An 18,055-nucleotide genomic window follows, 5' to 3' on the forward strand; every position below is an offset into this window, starting at 1 on the left:
CTCCATCTTGTCACCACAGATGCTCAAACTGCAATGTTGTTTAGTAACGCCCACTCCAAGGAGGTGTAAAATACGTCTGTGAATTATGCGTTAGGACTATTTCTATATAATAATTATGCCAAAGCAAAGGACATAGCACCCTTTAGCACCCTTTCTCAAAAGCCTTTCTCAAAGACTCGAGGAAGGTCCTGATGGGGACTGAAATGTAACGTTGGCTATTCATGCTTTTTTTAATGCATTATTCTCCATGTTGCTGGTCTTTTTTTGTGATACATATATATATATATATTTTTTTTTTTTTCTTACACAGAAAGCATTTTGAAAATGAATGTTAAGTTGTAATGGGAAGCACCCAGAGAGTGGTGAGTGGCGGATCAGAACTTGCGTATGTGCATGTATATATATAACCTGGAAGAGTGTTAGCACAAGCAACCAATCTTTATTGATGGTAACTCATTGCATACATAACACACAGTGTGATCAGTGCAGCATGAAAAAAAAATGAGTAGAATTAACATGCAGTTTGTTCAACAGTGATTTTCATCATTTCAAGTGTTCCAGGACCTTCTCTTCCTGTATGCCGGTCAGGGGCGAATTGAAGAGACATGTGTTGGGGGTTTGTTGATAGAATGTAACCCATTTCTCTCTGTGGAGAAGGGTCTAAAGGAATTCTTCCCAGCTGAGAAATTGCTGGATCTGCTTCTCTGAGGCTGGAGTTACCCTTGGGATGTCTGTTTTGTAGCAGCGTACATAGAATAGTGAAGATAATGAAAAAGACAACAGCTACAGCTACTGTGGTGCCTAGCCAAACCTCCAGCTGAATATAGAGAAGGCGAAGAACTGTAAAAGATAAAAAACAAAAGGATAATATTGTAAATATTAGCAGTGATGTGAAACCCAGCTCCAGGTCAAACTGTCTTCTGCAGTTTAGTGCATATAAAAGCACATTTCCAAAAACCTTCAGTAAACAACCAATGTTATATGAGCAGAATAAAATATACGTAGACCAATAGATATAAAGGGACAATAAATAGCCATTGATAAAATTATTCTTATCATTACCTGACTTCTGAAAGGAGTATGACTCAAAACACCAGCAACAATATCTACATGCAACACAACTGACAATGGTGTGCTGGGGCAGGATATAAAAATAAATATTGCAGTCACTATTGTGGTCAAACAAGTTTGCCTCTGCCAAGCCAACCAACCAACACACACAGACACATTCAGGAAACTGGCAACAGAAATACAATTTCTTGTGCTAATTTCGTTAGACAAATGCATGTTATGCAATGGGTTTTAGGTTGCGAAGTTGGGATGGCTCATTCGTAGCATCCCAGTTGGCAATGTCCATATAGTTAGCCAAGGTGAAGGTTCTAGAAGCTAACATTTCGACATATTATGGAATGTGTATTTAGCAAGGTGTAACCGCACAGTACCTGAATTCTGGGATTTAATACAAACAATGCCCAGCGCTGCAAGAGAATCATCTTTGTAGCCATCCTTACAATGGCAGGAATATGTCCCATTTTCATTGGTACAATCAGCTTGAATATCACATTGATGGATTTCCATCTGACATTCATTCACATCTGAGATAAAGCAAAAGTAATATGTCTTAGAAAGGTGCCATGCTAAATAAAACAGCAGTTTACTTGTTACTTGTGATACAAAACTGTGGCTAAATGTGGTACAGGTATAGGGTCCCTTGTCCGTAAACCCATTATCCAGAAAGCTCCGAATTACGGAAAGCCTGTCTCCCATAGACTCCATTTTAATCAAATAATTCAGAATTTTAAAACTGATTTCCTTTTTCTCTGTAATAATAAAACAGTACCTTGTACTTGATTCCAACTAAGATATAATTACCCCTTATTGGGGCAGAACAGCCCTATTGGGTTTATTTAATGGTTAAATGATTCCCTTTTCTCTGTAATAATAAAACAGTACCTTGTAATTGATCTAAACTAAGATATATCCTTATGTATAAATCCTTATTGGAGGTAAAACAATCCTATTGGGTTTAATTAATTTAAATACAGAAAGACCCCTTATCCAGAATACCCTTGGTCCTGAGCGTTCTGGATAAAGGGTCCTATACCTGTACTGCAGTTGTTTCCCTTTGACATCCATCAAACACTGCCAGCCTAAAAAGAACTACAGAAGGTGTCATAGCAAATAAGACTTATAGAATTTGAGTCTCTTAAAATAAAAAAGAAAATTGCCAAAGGGCTCAGTTGAGGGCTTTAACTGTATTGTACAGCGTTGCGGAATATGTTGGCGATTTATAAATAAATGTTAATAATTATAATATTAATAATGCATAGCCCTATCAGAGTTCTACTGAGTACCTGCAGCCTCTTCTTTGATCTGTTCATTTCACTGGAATTTGGCCTGGTTTTTGCAACCAAAATTTGCCCCCAAGCCAATAAATCAAAAATAAGCACCTGTTTGAAGGACACTAGGAGCAACATCCAAGGGGTTGGAAAGCAACATGTTACTCACAAGCCACTGGTTGGGGATCACTGCTGTACCAGCATGCAGCTTACAGAGAATGCTCATTACAATTATTGTAGCAGCCATCAAATTATTCAATTTTATTTTTGTATTTATAATAAAGATGTAATTCCAGTACAGAAATTTCTGCTGAGGAATTAGGAATTGCTAGCAGGTCACATGTGATTGGTGAACAACAAAATTCTTTAACAATATTGGCATTTGGAAAAATGTACCTTCAGCTGAGAAGGACACCATGGTGGCATTAAGTTTCCCAAGAGATGAGTTTACAAGGGCCTTTAGATGGTTTTCTGTAACATTTTCCATGTCTCTTCCACCTCGTTTTAGGTGTAGCCAGAAACTCAGCATTGTGTTATTGTTTGTTGTGTGGTTGCCCTCTCCCCTGCATTAGAAAAAGAAACAAACTGAAAAGATCCATTGTTATTTAACTTTAGACTAAAACATGATTTTATGCACCATTCTCATAGAGTTCTGAAACCCTAAAAAGTAGGGGAAAACCGCATGTAAAAAATAAAAGATGATTTCCTAAAAGGTTTTATGAATTTGTGGTAGTGGCTGAAAACATTTTCCTGTTGGGCAGAAAAACTGTTTCCTGGGCCTCATTGACATCTATGTTTAATATACACCACAAAAGCTACATTTTTTTGAGACAAGTCCTGACAACAAGTTTATTTCTGGCACAGATATTGATCTTATCTTTTGTTTAATTATATTACCATGCGTTTTACCAAGTTTGCCTCCTCACATAATCAACTCTGGGGGGGAGATTTTAGTTTTATAAAGGTAAGCCACGGGTCCCAAATTTTCCAATATTTCCCACTAGTTTTGTGTAGGACATGTGTGATTTCTTCCAGTTTTCTTGTGTCCTCTACCAGGTGAATCCATTTATTGTAAGATGGGGGGGTGTTGACTTCCAGGGGAATCAGCATTTTTCGCTGCATGAAGTGAAAAGTGAGTGTGTCGGAGAGAACAATATTCTTAATAATTGAGACATCTGTTTCTTTGATTGTAATCTTGGTGATGTCCGATATATCTAGGATAACCTTGGCCCAAAATTGCCTCAGTGAGGGGCATGCATACCAAATATGTACATGGGTACCTCTCTCTAGTCCGCATCTCCAGCACAGATCTGAGCTGTTATTATACATTTGGGGTGTAGTGCCACCTAGTGGCTAACTTATAGTTCATCTCCCGCACCCGGACTGCTCTTGTGGATTTATGTATTGTGTTGTCCATTCATTAATTTCTACATTTAACAAAATCTAAATATTTTATAAAGCTGAAATGCTTACCATTTCCCCACTGGCAGGAAGAAGGTTGCTTCTGGTAACTGAGTGATTACATTAGTAAAAGAAGTTCAATTATTATATTGTGTATAGCAGCATTTAAACCAGAGCCCAACCCTTCCCCGTTTCATACCTTACCTCTTCTTGTACTAATTGAAACACATAGGTTTCTAGTCCCAGTGGCAAAAGCTCATCGTGTTGAACTTCAGCAGTAATAGCAAACAAACGTTCTGCTCAAATTAAAAACAAGATTTCCTGAAATTCTGAAAGTTGACATAACCAACAAATATTTCATAACAGAAGAAAGACACAATTTACCTTTTTGTGTTGTTATTAAAAATAAGTGGGGCTTACCTCCTGGAAAATGTAGAAATCCCAGGTTTGTTTTATTCCCATTATTTCCAAAAGATGTGGCCATATCCAATATGTCTAGCAAGGAGGCAATGTACATATTATTATGATGATATAAGAACAGTTGTTGGTAATATCTTCCTACCTACTGCTCTAATGTATAGGTAACTTCTTCTCTGTGTATTTCTCTTCTGCCTGATTAATAACATGCTCTTATATAGCAGAAAAACTGTAAAATGTAGAGGAAAGAAAGTACAATGTTTAAGTTGCTACTTACAAAAAATACTCAAAATATATTTGAGTATTGCAAATGGCTTTGGAAAATTTCTGAAACAAACAAAAACAACTAGCCAAGCAAATCAAGGGAACATGCATTTCTATGAATATTATCATTAAAGAATTGACACACTGTATATCTACTATTGACCTACAGCACTTATATTTGCCTATTTGTGTCAGTAAGTTACCCTCCCATATAGATTGTAAGCTCTACGGGGCAGGGACCTCCATCCTCTTGTGTCTTTGACTCTTAACTTATTGCAACTGTATCTTGTATTTATTTGTATTTATTGTTATACTTTGTATTTATCTATTATTATCTTAATAACCCCCTGTTTGTATTAATGTATTCTACTGTACAGCGCTGTGTACATAAGTAGTGCTTTATAAATAAAGATATACATACATACATACATACTATTGTTTAATCATTAAAAATCAAATACCAATATTAGCAGCCCTTGGTCGATCCGATGGGATATAATCAAAATCAAAAAATGGCTGATACGGGTAAGTGCTTTGTATCTCCGCTTCCACAATCGCAGTGAACGCAGTTATTGGTGTCTCCTGATACACAGTTGTGTGTCCTCTGGGTCTTGGTTGTGATTCATATATCTGGGATAAATGGGTGGGCACACTAGCCTGTTCAATGCTATCTGATAGGAAACTACTCATCTTTGGCATTGCAGTAGACAAGGCTACATTAGAAATTTGCATCTCCACCTTCTGCTTATCTGGTAATTGTATATCTTGTGTGAAGTACTCAGGCTTTGTTTCCTCTGTGGCAGAGGCTATCAGCAAAGTTGCCTCTCTGAGTGACTCCCCAAAGCTGGATTCACCAGATGGTACCAAGTGGTTATGAATATATTCTGTACCAACCATCTGACTAGGCTGATCATTATATCCATGTCCATGGTCTGGAGATATATGGCTGGCCACTAGAGCAGAATATGGAGAATCAGATAATGTATCAAGCAGTTTCTGAAGATCTGAAAATGCATTATGAATGTCTTGTGGAGGATAATCCATTTGAAATGAATCAGTAAATACTGAGTCTAAAGCTTTGGCATTTACAGAACTAGTAAACTGAGAACTTAACGCGAAATTTGATTTAGATGAAACCATAGAAGAAGCTACAGACTGAGTGTTTTCTAGAGGACTGGTAGTCAAGTGAGGATGTCCAACACCAGCTTTATATTGGGATATCTTGTCGAATTCCATTTCTGCTACAATTCTAGAGTGAGATGCTAAGAGTTCTTCTGTGCTGGAAACTGCCCACCATGTTGAAAAACCAACTGCAGATTTAGTAACTTCAGTCAACCTTTTAGATCCTACTGACCAATCACTAAAATACAGTGTTTTTTGGGGGGATGATGGTAATTTTATATATTCCTCTATAGCCATCACAGATTCTATTTGGAATATTTCAGAGAACCATGGAGTTTTTCCATGGAATTCCAAGCTTTTTGAGGGATTTAAAACAAGCTCAGCAAGCTCCTGACTGCTTGAAGCCAGACATTCTAAAGTCATCATGATTGATTCCTTCTCTTCTAAGTGGGCTATTTGAACTGGAGCATCAGTAAAGCTTAGATCAAGTTTCAATGATTGACTACCAATAAAATCTGGAGAAAATGACAGGGACTGAACAACTGAGCTGTAAATACTTGACTGCAGGAAGGGTTGTGCTGTATCTCCAGGTAATACATGTTCTTGTTCACTAGATATAGACATGTAGAGATATTGTGGAAGACTTTCTTGCACACCACCCTGAGACCTCATGTTCATGTTCAGCTCATTTAACAGCTCACTTCCACTCCAGTGGGATGACATTTCTTCGCTCTGTGGCATTAATGTAGTTTTAGTATAAAATCTTAATTCTCTGTCAAATGCGACCTCTGTAGGTGTTACAGAACTGAATATTTTGGATCCTAAAGACATCAGGATAGAGGCTACTTCTTGTGTTTGACTATGTTCTTGGTCATAGGATGATGCAAAAGAACTTGGAGCAAATAACTGGGCCTGACCAAATAAACTTTCGATATTTGACTGAAAAGTTTGTTGTAGTAAGTGTCCGGCCATTGTGTGTTTCTGTTCGCTCACTGTAGACAGGTAGAGAGACTTTGACAAAGTTTCTTTTTGATCTATTCTTGCTGATTGTAATCCATTCACCTTTTCTGTTTGTTGAATTCCTTTCCAGTGCGATGGAATGCCATGGCTCATTGACATGAAGTTATTTTTGATTTTTCTTGGTAAACTGTCTTCATATGTGACCTCTGTGGGTGTTGTAAAGCTGGGTATTGTGGGTACCATAATCATCAACTCCGAATCTTGTTCTAGTGTTTGATCAGTTTCCTTTTTAAGGGATGCTATTTGGACAAGAGTATCAGTAGGACTTGAAGCAAATAAGAGGGCCTGGCTTAATGTACTTTCAATACTTGGCTGCAAAGTGTGATGTAGTATGTGTCCAGCTAATGTGTGTTCCTGTTCATTGGCTGTAGATAATAGAGTTTCTATTTGATTAATGCTTGCTGATTGTATACCATCCAGGGACCTAATATCCTTGAGAATCCCTTCTACTTGCTGACTTCCTTTCCAGTATGATGGAATTCCATCACTCTGTGACATGAAAGTATTATTAATTTCACTTAGTAAACTCTTTTCATATGTGACGTCTGTGGGTGTTATAAAGCTGGGTATTGTGGGAACCATAGTGATCATTTCTGAGACTTGTTCTTGTGTTCGACCAATTTCCTTTGTAAAGGATGATATTTGGCCAAGAGTATCAGCAGAACTTGGAGCAAATGACAGGGACTGGACAACTTTGCTCTCCATATTTGACTGCAAAGAGGGTTTTGTTGTGTCTCTAACTAATGTGGGCTCCTTGGATGAAAACAAGTAGAGAAACTTTGAAGAAGCTTCTTCATTATCTGTGCTTCCTGGTTGCACACCAGCCAGGGACCTCATTTCTATGTCCTCTTCTATCTGCTGACTTGTGTTCCTGTATAATAAAATGTCCTTGTGCTGTGCCATAAAGGTTTTCTTAACGTTTCTCAGTAAGCCGTTAATAAATGTGATCCCTGTGGGTGGTGCCGAGCTAGTTATTTTGCGTTCCCTTGAGGTCTCTGTTTCTCTCTCTTTCTGTTTTTCAGAGAGTTTAATTCTCTTGGTGGTAAAAATACTGCCCTTGTCTTTTGTTTGCTTGAAATCAGATGGAAACACAGTTGAATAAAGGGCAGGTGTATCTGAAGTCTGTTTCAATTTTCCAGAAGAATACACAGCTGGCATGGATGTGGTCTTGATAACTGGCTTATCCGGTGCCCAGGCACTGGTGACAGGGTCCTCAAAAATGTAATAACTGCCTTCAAAATATTTCTTTGAACGGACATGGGAAAAACTTAGCCAGAAAAACACAACATGTACTGCTGTTGCCTGGGCTGCGAATACATGGGTGTTCTTATTCCAGCAAGCGTACACCACATTGGTTTCTACTGTTGAAGATACACCTTCGAAAATGATTTCATCCCAATTCTCATCGCAGCTTGCATCGGCCTGGAATCCCTTGATGTAAACAACTACGTGTTTCCCAGGGCCTGCTACAATAGTCCAGTTACACCAAAGGTTTACATTACCGGAATACATGGGGGGAGAAAATGTTCCAAAATTATTTTCCAGTTGAACATGGCAACTTTTCTCTGGCATAAATGCCAACATCAAGGTTTGCTTCAGGTCTGAAAACAAAATGGAATTAAACAGGATTTAATTCAATAATTTCATTTCATTTTTTTTTTTTAAATGTCAAGACATTCATCTGCTTCAGCAAATTGCTTTCTTAGGAGAAAGATATCTGTATATTTACTTTACTACCACTGGATTCACCATAAATGGTGAAATTTAGCATAGTAATAAACATTCATGAAATTTGAAAAAAAATCATAGAAAAGCATGTTATGTGTATATACAATTTATATTTCTACATTTGCCGTTGGCAGTATTGTAGCAAGTTAATATTATAATACATTATGGGTCATTTACCCTAGTCTGTGATCTCTTTCCCCGACTCTTCATTTCCCTCCGCTAGCGGAGTCCCCGCATGTGTGCGTTTGCATTTACATGGGGGGGCTTGGGGGCAGCGGTGGAGGCGAGGTGGCCCACCGGGTCACCTAGGGCGCCAGGCCATCTTGGCCCGCCTCTGATTTACACCTGCAAGCACAGGTGTGCTCTTGCACTCTTCCCCACAATGAATTGCATGTTAAAACTAATTTATTAGAGGTATTTGTATCAAAATGTGCTCTTTGCATTTCTGCATAGTTGCACTTGGCAACATTCATTCCTTCCCACTGTAAGTTATAAATTCAGCTCTGCTGCATCTATTGAGCTACTGCCACCTCCTGACCATGCAGCAGCTTCAGGGTTCCCTTCATTAAAAAATCATGTCACTCCCATGCCGAACACTGGAAATTACATCAGGCGGACTTCCATGCATTTGCTTCCAATTTGTAATGAAGTCCGTGCACACTTACAATTCTGCAAATCAGATGCATTCGAAAATTCTAATGACTGAATGCCACCACTAATGATGAGCGAATCTGTCCTGTTTCGCTTCGCCGGAAAATTGCGAATCTTTCTAAAGATTTGCAAAACGGCAAAAATGTTGTGCGTCAAAAAAAATTGTTGCCCGCAACTATTCTTTTGTCATCCGCAGCTATTCTTTTGTCACCCGCGGCTATTCTTTTGTCGCGTGGCTATTCTTTTGTCGCCCAACTATTCTTTTGATGCCCGCAACTATTCTTTTTTGACGTGGGCGGCAATTTTTGGACGCATGCCAAATTTTTCCGCGGCAAATTCTTTCATCCGTTTCGTGAAACAATCCGCCAATGGCGAAACGCGGAAATTCCCCGTGAATCCATGTCTGCCGAAACATTTTGCCCATCACTAGCCACCACCAGGTTTCTTAAAGAAACAAATAAAGAAAAGATAAATTGTAATAAAACTAGATTATTGGCATATAATTTTCTTGATAAGTGGGCTTCCAATAAAATGCAATCCTGTAGCCTTGGGTCTGCCGGGAAAACTGCCATCACTTGTAATCAGTTATATGTATCATAGAGATCACTCTATTCAGGAGCAGACTCCTAGTTGATCCTTACCTGCTGCAGGATGCCTGTCTTCCCCGAATACTTGATTTCCCTTTGAAAGCAAACACAGACTTTTTAAATTCAGGAATGTATATTTAACAAAATAGTAACCATTCAGCTTACTCACATTATTACTGAGTATGTTGCCAATCCGACTATAAATTCTTTCTGTACAGTAGCAATGGGTACATAGTCCCAGCACTAGGAGGATAGTGACATGTGAAAGCTCTGATAGTTGCTCCATTGCAGATTTTTATGTGGCCTTCCAGAAGAAGTTCATAAACCACAAAGGACAATTTAATTGCTGAATCATGCAAAAAGATTGTGAAGAGATTTGTTTTGTATCTTCCGGGTTTTTCAAGTTGCAGGCACTCTCTTGATGTTTTCTGGCCCAAGTGACATGGCGTAGAAATGTGCCGGTGACTCCTGTATTCCAAATGATTCCTGGCAATGAAGAATGAAGAAAAATCTCAAAACAGCAATGCACATGATAGAGAAAATTAAATATTCTGCATTGAGAAATAATCTGGGGGCAACTGAACAAAGCCCTAGTGGAAAGGCACCTTTTGCTATGTATTGTTTGTAAAATGTGTTTATTAGACTTTATTATTAAATGGGGCCCAATTTTATATTGGCATGGCAATCAAATTATTCCAGTAAATTAGTAGCACTGACATTAGTACTGTGTACTTTTACCCCCATGTCTAATAAATGAACAAAGTTTGCAGTTGTAGCAACCAATGAGATGTTTGCTTTTAAACCGGTAACCAGTAAATGCTACCGGTTAATTGGTTACTGTAGCTGATAAGAACTGCAGCAAACTTTGGGCCTGATAGTTATAGTCCCCTAACTATATATAAAGTGTTTCATTGTATCCTGAGATGAAAAGCCCGGCACTATAACAAAAGCAATGGAAGCCATGGAGTTTTTGCAGTCAATTCCTCCCCAGTTTGTAGAAGTTAGTGGTGGGCACAGACCAAATGACATGACAAGGGAAGGAAAGAATTGTCTGAAGATGTGCCTGACACGTGAATGTGTCGCTGTGCATACTGGCACATGTGGGATGCCAAAGGACCTGTTGTTTTTCTCTTATTTACAGGCAACTAGATTTTGAATAAATGAAAGCAAGAAATGTATTTTGTGGAATTGCGCCCCCTCTCTTCCCAAAATTGTTGTTTCCCAGGCAGACAGCTGCCTACTCCTAGTTTCAGGCCTGACCCAATTTAAGACTCATCTTACCTACTCATCATAGGCGGAGACATGCCTTTATGTCCCTGTGGCCTATAAATAATGAGCCACCAGTTTAATAAATAAACTGAGGTTGAATTAAACGTTTCTCCTGTAAGCCTGCCCACAAGGATGTGGGCCCAGTAGACATCGGCAGAGGGAAAGATTATAGGGATATGTGCAAGTGTGAGATCGAAAACCAATTAACAGGTAGCATTTACTGGTTACCAGTTTAAAAGCAAACATCTCATTGGTTTCTACAACTGCAAACTTTGTTTACAATGGGCGATGGGAGTAGAAGAAGCAGTAGTTAGCGATCGTAGATGATGCCCCCGATCACGCACAATGGAATCCTTGCATACAGCTTAAACATTCACAGCATAAACTTTTCTGTTTGAAAAGCTAGATGGATTTTCTGCCTTGTACACGAAGCATCATGAAAGGTCTTGCATAGCTTTCTTAATTATGCATGAAAACTGGCGTTTGGCACTTTGGGTTTGAGTCTAGGATTTTGTTACAGTTACTAAGGGATGAGAAGTGTGTTTTTACACTGGGTAAAGCTATACCTGAGTAAAAATAAAAAAAACAAAGACATTTAAGACCACACACTTAACTTTAAAAGTGCCACCCACATTCCCGCAAGTCTAAGGGCTGCTTCACTTCTTTTCCCAGCCAGAAGCCAGAATGCTTTCTTGTGTTATCCCCATTTATGAATACACTGCTGTGAAATGCAGGCAGCAATGCATTCATATTGCAGATACAGATATTTGGCTAATGTGACTTTTCTGACTGGAACTTATATCAAGTCCAAAAAGTCCACTATATGAGTTATACGAAGGCTGGCCAACTGGCAAATCGTTAGCAAGTTTTTTTTTAATGCTTTTAGTCTCTATGGGGCCAAAAATTGCATTTTGCCACAGCCTCAGGTTACTTGCAGCAGGAAAAAGGCTGTAGCATTGGGTGCAGGGCAGTTATTTGTATAGGCTGGATTTTCAAAGGAAAACTCAAGCCATGTGTTCAATTTAGGGTTCTTAGCACTTTATTCAGCAAAGGAGACACAACCGTCAATTTTGTGCAAGGCAGAAATATATGTGTGTATGTATATTTTTATATGCAGGATTTTATATAGATGCAAGCACTTTAGTCAATTGAATTTGGCAGTCTCAATTTTGCTATATGCAATGCACTTCGTATCAGTAAATGAGCGCCATTTTATTTTGACAAAACACATATTTACAACCAAGATTAGTAGTGATCTGTATGGCTTTTAGGCAGTTATTCCTCCCCTCAAATGTGCTCCCTGCTTGACTGCTTCTGAAGATCTCAGGTGACGTTTATGTGCATTTTAATGGAGCCAGTAAGTAAGGATTTGGAGTGATAGCCCTGTTGCTGCAGTACTGTGTAGAATTAGGGTGACAAAATATGTGGGTGAGTTGACATGCCTGGGTGCAGCAGCCACAGGTAACCATGCTCCCACTAACTGCACAATAATACACTGAAGCAGCCACACACAAACAGAATGGTTTTTTTTTCATTATCGGACCAATGCACAGAAAATATGGACTGTGCACCGATGAAGCATGCCGACCAATGGTGTGAGAGATCAGAATGCTAGGAATTAATGAAGGATAGGGGAAGGGGCAGTAAGGATTAGGAGTTGTAAGTAAAGTGCATATTAAAGATGGTATAAATGGCACAGAGGACAAAAAGGTTGTCGTAAAAGACAAAGAGAAAAGAGTTTCAGAATCAGCAATTGTTGACGTCCTTATAAATTTAAACAGTATTATCTGCATGAACACCTATTCAGATAACCATCCCGAACCCCAATGAATACAGGAGTCTTGGCACTGATGTCGGCATATCTATACCAACAAAGCATATGAATCAGCTGATACACAGCCCTGCTGAATATCTAGTTCTATACGCTGTTTGCCTACTCGCCAGTATAACTGTGTGATGCTGCCATGATGTTTGGCTGCTTTAAACCCCTCACAGAAAAATCACTGTATAAATGCAAAATGGAAAAAAGAAAATGTAAATGTAGTAAAACCTTCCATAGAAGAAAAAGTAGTGCACAATGTTGTGTGGGCCACATACTTCCATTCCAGGTGCCATGTGCAAATGTGTGTGAATAATAGAATATTGCTGAAACAAATCTTGGATTTTTGTAACTGTATAGGAATATAAATACAATATATAGTTATACAGCAGTAAATATAGATGGGAGTTTTCCAAACAACTCACCAGGTTCCCAAAGAATGGCACAGCTTGGTCAGGTTTTGTAACCTCATCCCTTTAAAACTGGCAGTCATATCAATCCCACATGCTGCATGGCTCTGAGTAATGAGATGCATACTACCAAATACACAGCTTCTGAGCAGCCACACACAGTTTATCTGAACTGATTAGAAGCCAGACATTATAAAATGAGAACAGAGTTAACAACAAAACATAGAACTTAATAAATCAGTAATTGAAGATCTCACATTTAAAACTTCTGTAGCTTTAGCAGAATGGTTTAAATTCAGTCCATTTTTATGTAGCATACAGCTAATTACAGATGCTTACATGCTCTTTAACAATGTAATTAATGATTTAAAAAAAACTTTTTCTAATTGAGCTAAGTAGTAGATATCATTTGAAGAGCTTCTGTGCATTTCAGGCCTTTACAGCAGTTCTATGAAGGTAAAATCATGCTATTATATTTTCAGCATTTCTTCCACCATATTAATCACATGAACATAAGCAATCACACTGGGATAGAATTTCTACAAAACCATGTGCTGTGTATGTGCATACCTGCTAACTAATTCCAATATCTCAGCATGATAATGGCCCACCTGCAATTCCAAAACTTTATTCAGCCTTGAACTGAACCCAACATGGCAAACTGAGAAGCGCATCATTTTCACTTTACTAAGGATCCCTTAAAAACCAAACATTTATAATATTTACATTACTAACTACTTGTCTGTTCAGCATGCAGATAGATGCCTATGAACTGATGAGTGATAAGCCCAATAGCATATGGATTTTACAGATTACTGGCCATAAAAAAACTTGTTGGAAATGGTAATTAGTGCAAATCAGCCTGTGTGGCAAGGGCACTGTGTGGGCTATCTAATGTGCTCTAATAGCATCTGTGTGTAGTCTGGGGCACTGTGTGGGCTATCTAATGTGCTCCAATAGCATCTGTGTGTGTACTTGGGCACTGTGCGGGCTATCTAATGTGCTCCAATAGCATCTGTGTGTAGTCTGGGGCACTGTGTGGGCTATCTAATGTGCTCTAATAGCATCTGTGTGTAGTCTGGGGCACTGTGTGGGCTATCTAATGTGCTCCAATAGCATCTGTGAGTAGTCTGGGGCACTGTGTGGGCTATCTAATGTGCTCTAATAGCATCTGTGTGTAGTCTGGGGCACTGTGTGGGCTATCTAATGTGCTCCAATAGCATCTGTGAGTAGTCTGGGGCACTGTGTGGGCTATCTAATGTGCTCTAATAGCATCTGTGTGTAGTCTGGGGCACTGTGTGGGCTATCTAATGTGCTCCAATAGCATCTGTGTGTGTACTTGGGCACTGTGCGGGCTATCTAATGTGCTCCAATAGCATCTGTGTGTAGTCTGGGGCACTGTGTGGGCTATCTAATGTGCTCTAATAGCATCTGTGTGTAGTCTGGGGCACTGTGTGGGCTATCTAATGTGCTCCAATAGCATCTGTGAGTAGTCTGGGGCACTGTGTGGGCTATCTAATGTGCTCTAATAGCATCTGTGTGTAGTCTGGGGCACTGTGTGGGCTATCTAATGTGCTCCAATAGCATCTGTGAGTAGTCTGGGGCACTGTGTGGGCTATCTAATGTGCTCTAATAGCATCTGTGTGTAGTCTGGGGCACTGTGTGGGCTATCTAATGTGCTCCAATAGCATCTGTGAGTAGTCTGGGGCACTGTGTGGGCTATCTAATGTGCTCTAATAGCATCTGTGTGTGGACTGGGGCACTGTGTGGGCTATCTAATGTGCTCTAATAGCATCTGTGTGTGTAGTCTGGGGCACTGTGCGGGCTATCTAATGTGCTCTAATAGCATCTGTGTGTGTACTGGGGCACTGTGCGGGCTATCTAATGTGCTCCTATAGTTTCTGTGTGTAGACTGGGCCACTGCACCAGCTATCTAATGTGCTCCAATAGCATCTGTGTGTAGTCTGGGGCACTGTGTGGGCTATCTAATGTGCTCTAATAGCACCTGTATGTAGTCTGGGGCACTGTGTGGGCTATCTAATGTGCTCCAATAGCATCTGTGTGGACTGGGGCACTGCGCGGGCTATCTAATGTGCTCCAATAGCATCTGTGAGTAGTCTGGGGCACTGTGTGGGCTATCTAATGTGCTCTAATAGCATCTGTGTGTGGACTGGGGCACTGTGTGGGCTATCTAATGTGCTCTAATAGCATCTGTGTGTGTAGTCTGGGGCACTGTGCGGGCTATCTAATGTGCTCTAATAGCATCTGTGTGTGTACTGGGGCACTGTGCGGGCTATCTAATGTGCTCCTATAGTTTCTGTGTGTAGACTGGGCCACTGCACCAGCTATCTAATGTGCTCCAATAGCATCTGTGTGTAGTCTGGGGCACTGTGTGGGCTATCTAATGTGCTCTAATAGCACCTGTATGTAGTCTGGGGCACTGTGTGGGCTATCTAATGTGCTCCAATAGCATCTGTGTGGACTGGGGCACTGCGCGGGCTATCTAATGTGCTCTAATAGCATCTGTGTGTGGACTGGGGCACTGTGCGGGCTATCTAATGTGCTCTAATAGCATCTGTGTGTGGACTGGGGCACTGCGGGGCTATCTCCAGTGTGTAGACTGGGCCACTGCACCAGCTATCTAATGTGCTCCAATAGCATCTGTGTGTAGTCTGGGGCACTGTGTGGGCTATCTAATGTGCTCCAATAGCACCTGTATGTAGTCTGGGGCACTGTGCGGGCTATCTAATGTGCTCTAATAGCATCTGTGTGTGGACTGGGGCACTGTGCGGGCTATCTAATGTGCTCTAATAGCATCTGTGTGTAGTCTGGGGCGCTGTGCGGGCTATCTAATGTGCTCTAATAGCATCTGTGTGTAGTCTGGGGCACTGTGCGGGCTATCTAATGTGCTCTAATAGCATCTGTGTGTAGATTATAATGCCCAACCCACACACCTTATATCCTTTTAGACTGTAAGCTCTAAAATGCAGGACCCTATTTACCTCCAGTATCAGTCATTTTTTGTATGTAATTTATATACCCTTCTGATCCATTTCTTAATGCAGCCACCAGGTGTCTCTCTCACTGCATGTTCTAAAGAAGCTACCTGAAACTGCATGCACTTCAGTTATTTCTTCTTTTTTTATAGGGCAGATGGTTAAATATTTTTAATTAAAAAGAAAGCATGCAGACATTACTTTTCATTATACATATACTGCTGGCTGGCAAAACACTCAATAACAATTTTAATGAAAATGAAGTGTGTGTTTATGAAACCAAAAAAAAGAAAATGCTGGTCTACTTCTCAGACTGGTTTAGTGGAATAAAGTCAGGGATCTGTCCCAGTATAGTCTCTGTGCTGAGTCACATAGGAGGCTTCCATATTACAACAGATGCAGCAATTCTGTTGTCCTTATTATAATTACTGACTGTGCAGCCAAGTTTGTTGTTGGGTGGCACTGCTATAAATACAGCCTGTTTGGGATGCATATATCTTAAAGTGGTAGCTGAAGTATACTTTTTGTATGTTAAAGAATGAGCAATTCCTAGAAACTTTCAAATTGGTCTTTATTTTATATTCTTTTACATTTTTCTTCTGACTATTTCAATCTTTTTGACCCAAAAAACAAATGCTCTGTGAGGCTACAATTTTATTGATATTTTTTTATTACTCTTCTATCTTTCTATTCAGGTCTCCCTTATTCATATTCCAATCTCTCACTCACATCACTGCTTGGTTGCTAGGGTATTTTGGACCCAAGCAACTATATAGCTGCTAAAATTCCAGACTGGAGAGTCACTTAACATAATAATTCATAAACCACAAATAAAAACTAAAAATCTAAGTCCAGTGTCAAATTTTCTCAGAAAGGCACCCACTACAGCATACTAAAAATGAAATTAAAAGGGAACAACCACTTTAATGTGTGTTTCCTGTAGAGGAGGTCCAGTAAATATCTTCCTACAGAAATGATTTCATTTATACAAACATGCAGTTCATGAGTCAATAATGCCTGAAGTGAAAAAACAGAATTATATGAAACTGTATAAGTGTAATCATAACAAATAATAATATGCTGGTGCACGTGGCTAGCGTGAGAGATTGGCTTTGCTACACACTTACAGTACAAATTTCACTTACTGACAATTAAACATTGCCATTTGTTCAGGTTTGCCACATGCATGTAAATGGGAGTAATAGAAAGGCAATAGAAATCCTTCATAATAATCTAAACCCTTTCTTGTAGGCCATGTCAAAAGACTGTAAATATCTGGACAACCTCTTGCGAGTGTATGGCAGACCTGGACTGGGAGCCAAAATAGGCCCTGGCATTCCAATTACACAGAGGCCTTCCACTCCACCAGCCAACTTAATAGTGACGGTCTATGGCATCTTACAACAGCCCCTCTGTCATAAGGAATGGGATTCCTGGAGCCCTGCACTCTATAGGGTTTCTTATAGGGTGCCATCTCTCTTGATCTTGCTCCCTTGCCTGACTGATGATTCATTCCACATTAGCTATAATGAACCTGTCTGGCTGGTACTGTTCCTTGGGTGTGGCTGCTCCAGGAGAAGAGTGATGTGGTTGAAGTTAGTTGAATGTTTTTTCTTTAAGGTATATATATAAGGGAAAGTAAATATGTTGATAGGCAGATACGCAAGTTCTTTTCTTTCCCTTCCCTTGCACGTCTTTCCATTCCTCTCCTTTATTCCCCTATTACATTATACTTTGTAATTATTTTGTATATTTGTTTACTGCTAACTGGAAGATATGCCTTTATTGGGTTATAAGTTAAGCATCCCATAACAGCAGTTTCATAATCAGTGACATGACTAGATGTTACTGGACCCCACAGCAAATGTAACTTGGGGCCCCAACATTTTATGAAGTTAACCTATTCTACCAAGATATATTTAAATGTCTTATGGGCCCCTCTGCAACTGCAGGGTCTGTTTCCTCTGCAGTTCATAAAGCTTATTAAACACAATCTCAAGAGATGATATTGGTCATATTCTAAAAAGTAGCT

At 39.6% G+C, this 18,055-nt stretch overlaps 1 protein-coding gene across 3 annotated transcripts; it reads right to left on the reverse strand.

Annotated features, from left to right (window-relative positions):
- Positions 1–418: 418 nt before the first annotated feature.
- LOC100490207 lies at positions 419–13,199 on the reverse strand. Of its 3 annotated transcripts, none has more exons than XM_031902696.1 (10): positions 13,043–13,198; positions 9,699–10,015; positions 9,584–9,623; positions 4,893–8,164; positions 4,161–4,236; positions 3,945–4,036; positions 3,813–3,850; positions 2,736–2,902; positions 1,443–1,595; positions 419–840 (listed from the first exon to the last, which is right to left on the reverse strand). In XM_031902696.1, exons 2-10 carry the CDS (start codon positions 9,813–9,815, stop codon positions 512–514), a joined length of 4,284 nt encoding a protein of 1,427 aa, XP_031758556.1. In that variant the 5' UTR covers positions 9,816–10,015; positions 13,043–13,198; the 3' UTR covers positions 419–511. The 3 variants fall into 3 exon arrangements, with proteins under 3 accessions (XP_031758556.1, XP_002939555.4, XP_017949651.1); XM_002939509.5 differs by having other exon boundaries at positions 4,161–4,235; positions 4,883–8,164; XM_018094162.2 differs by lacking the exons at positions 419–840; positions 1,443–1,595; positions 2,736–2,902; positions 3,813–3,850 and having other exon boundaries at positions 3,980–4,069; positions 4,161–4,235; positions 4,883–8,164; positions 13,043–13,199.
- Positions 13,200–18,055: the final 4,856 nt, after the last annotated feature.

This window comes from Xenopus tropicalis, chromosome 5 (assembly GCF_000004195.4).
Source record: "Xenopus tropicalis strain Nigerian chromosome 5, UCB_Xtro_10.0, whole genome shotgun sequence".
Taxonomy (NCBI): domain Eukaryota; kingdom Metazoa; phylum Chordata; class Amphibia; order Anura; family Pipidae; genus Xenopus; species Xenopus tropicalis.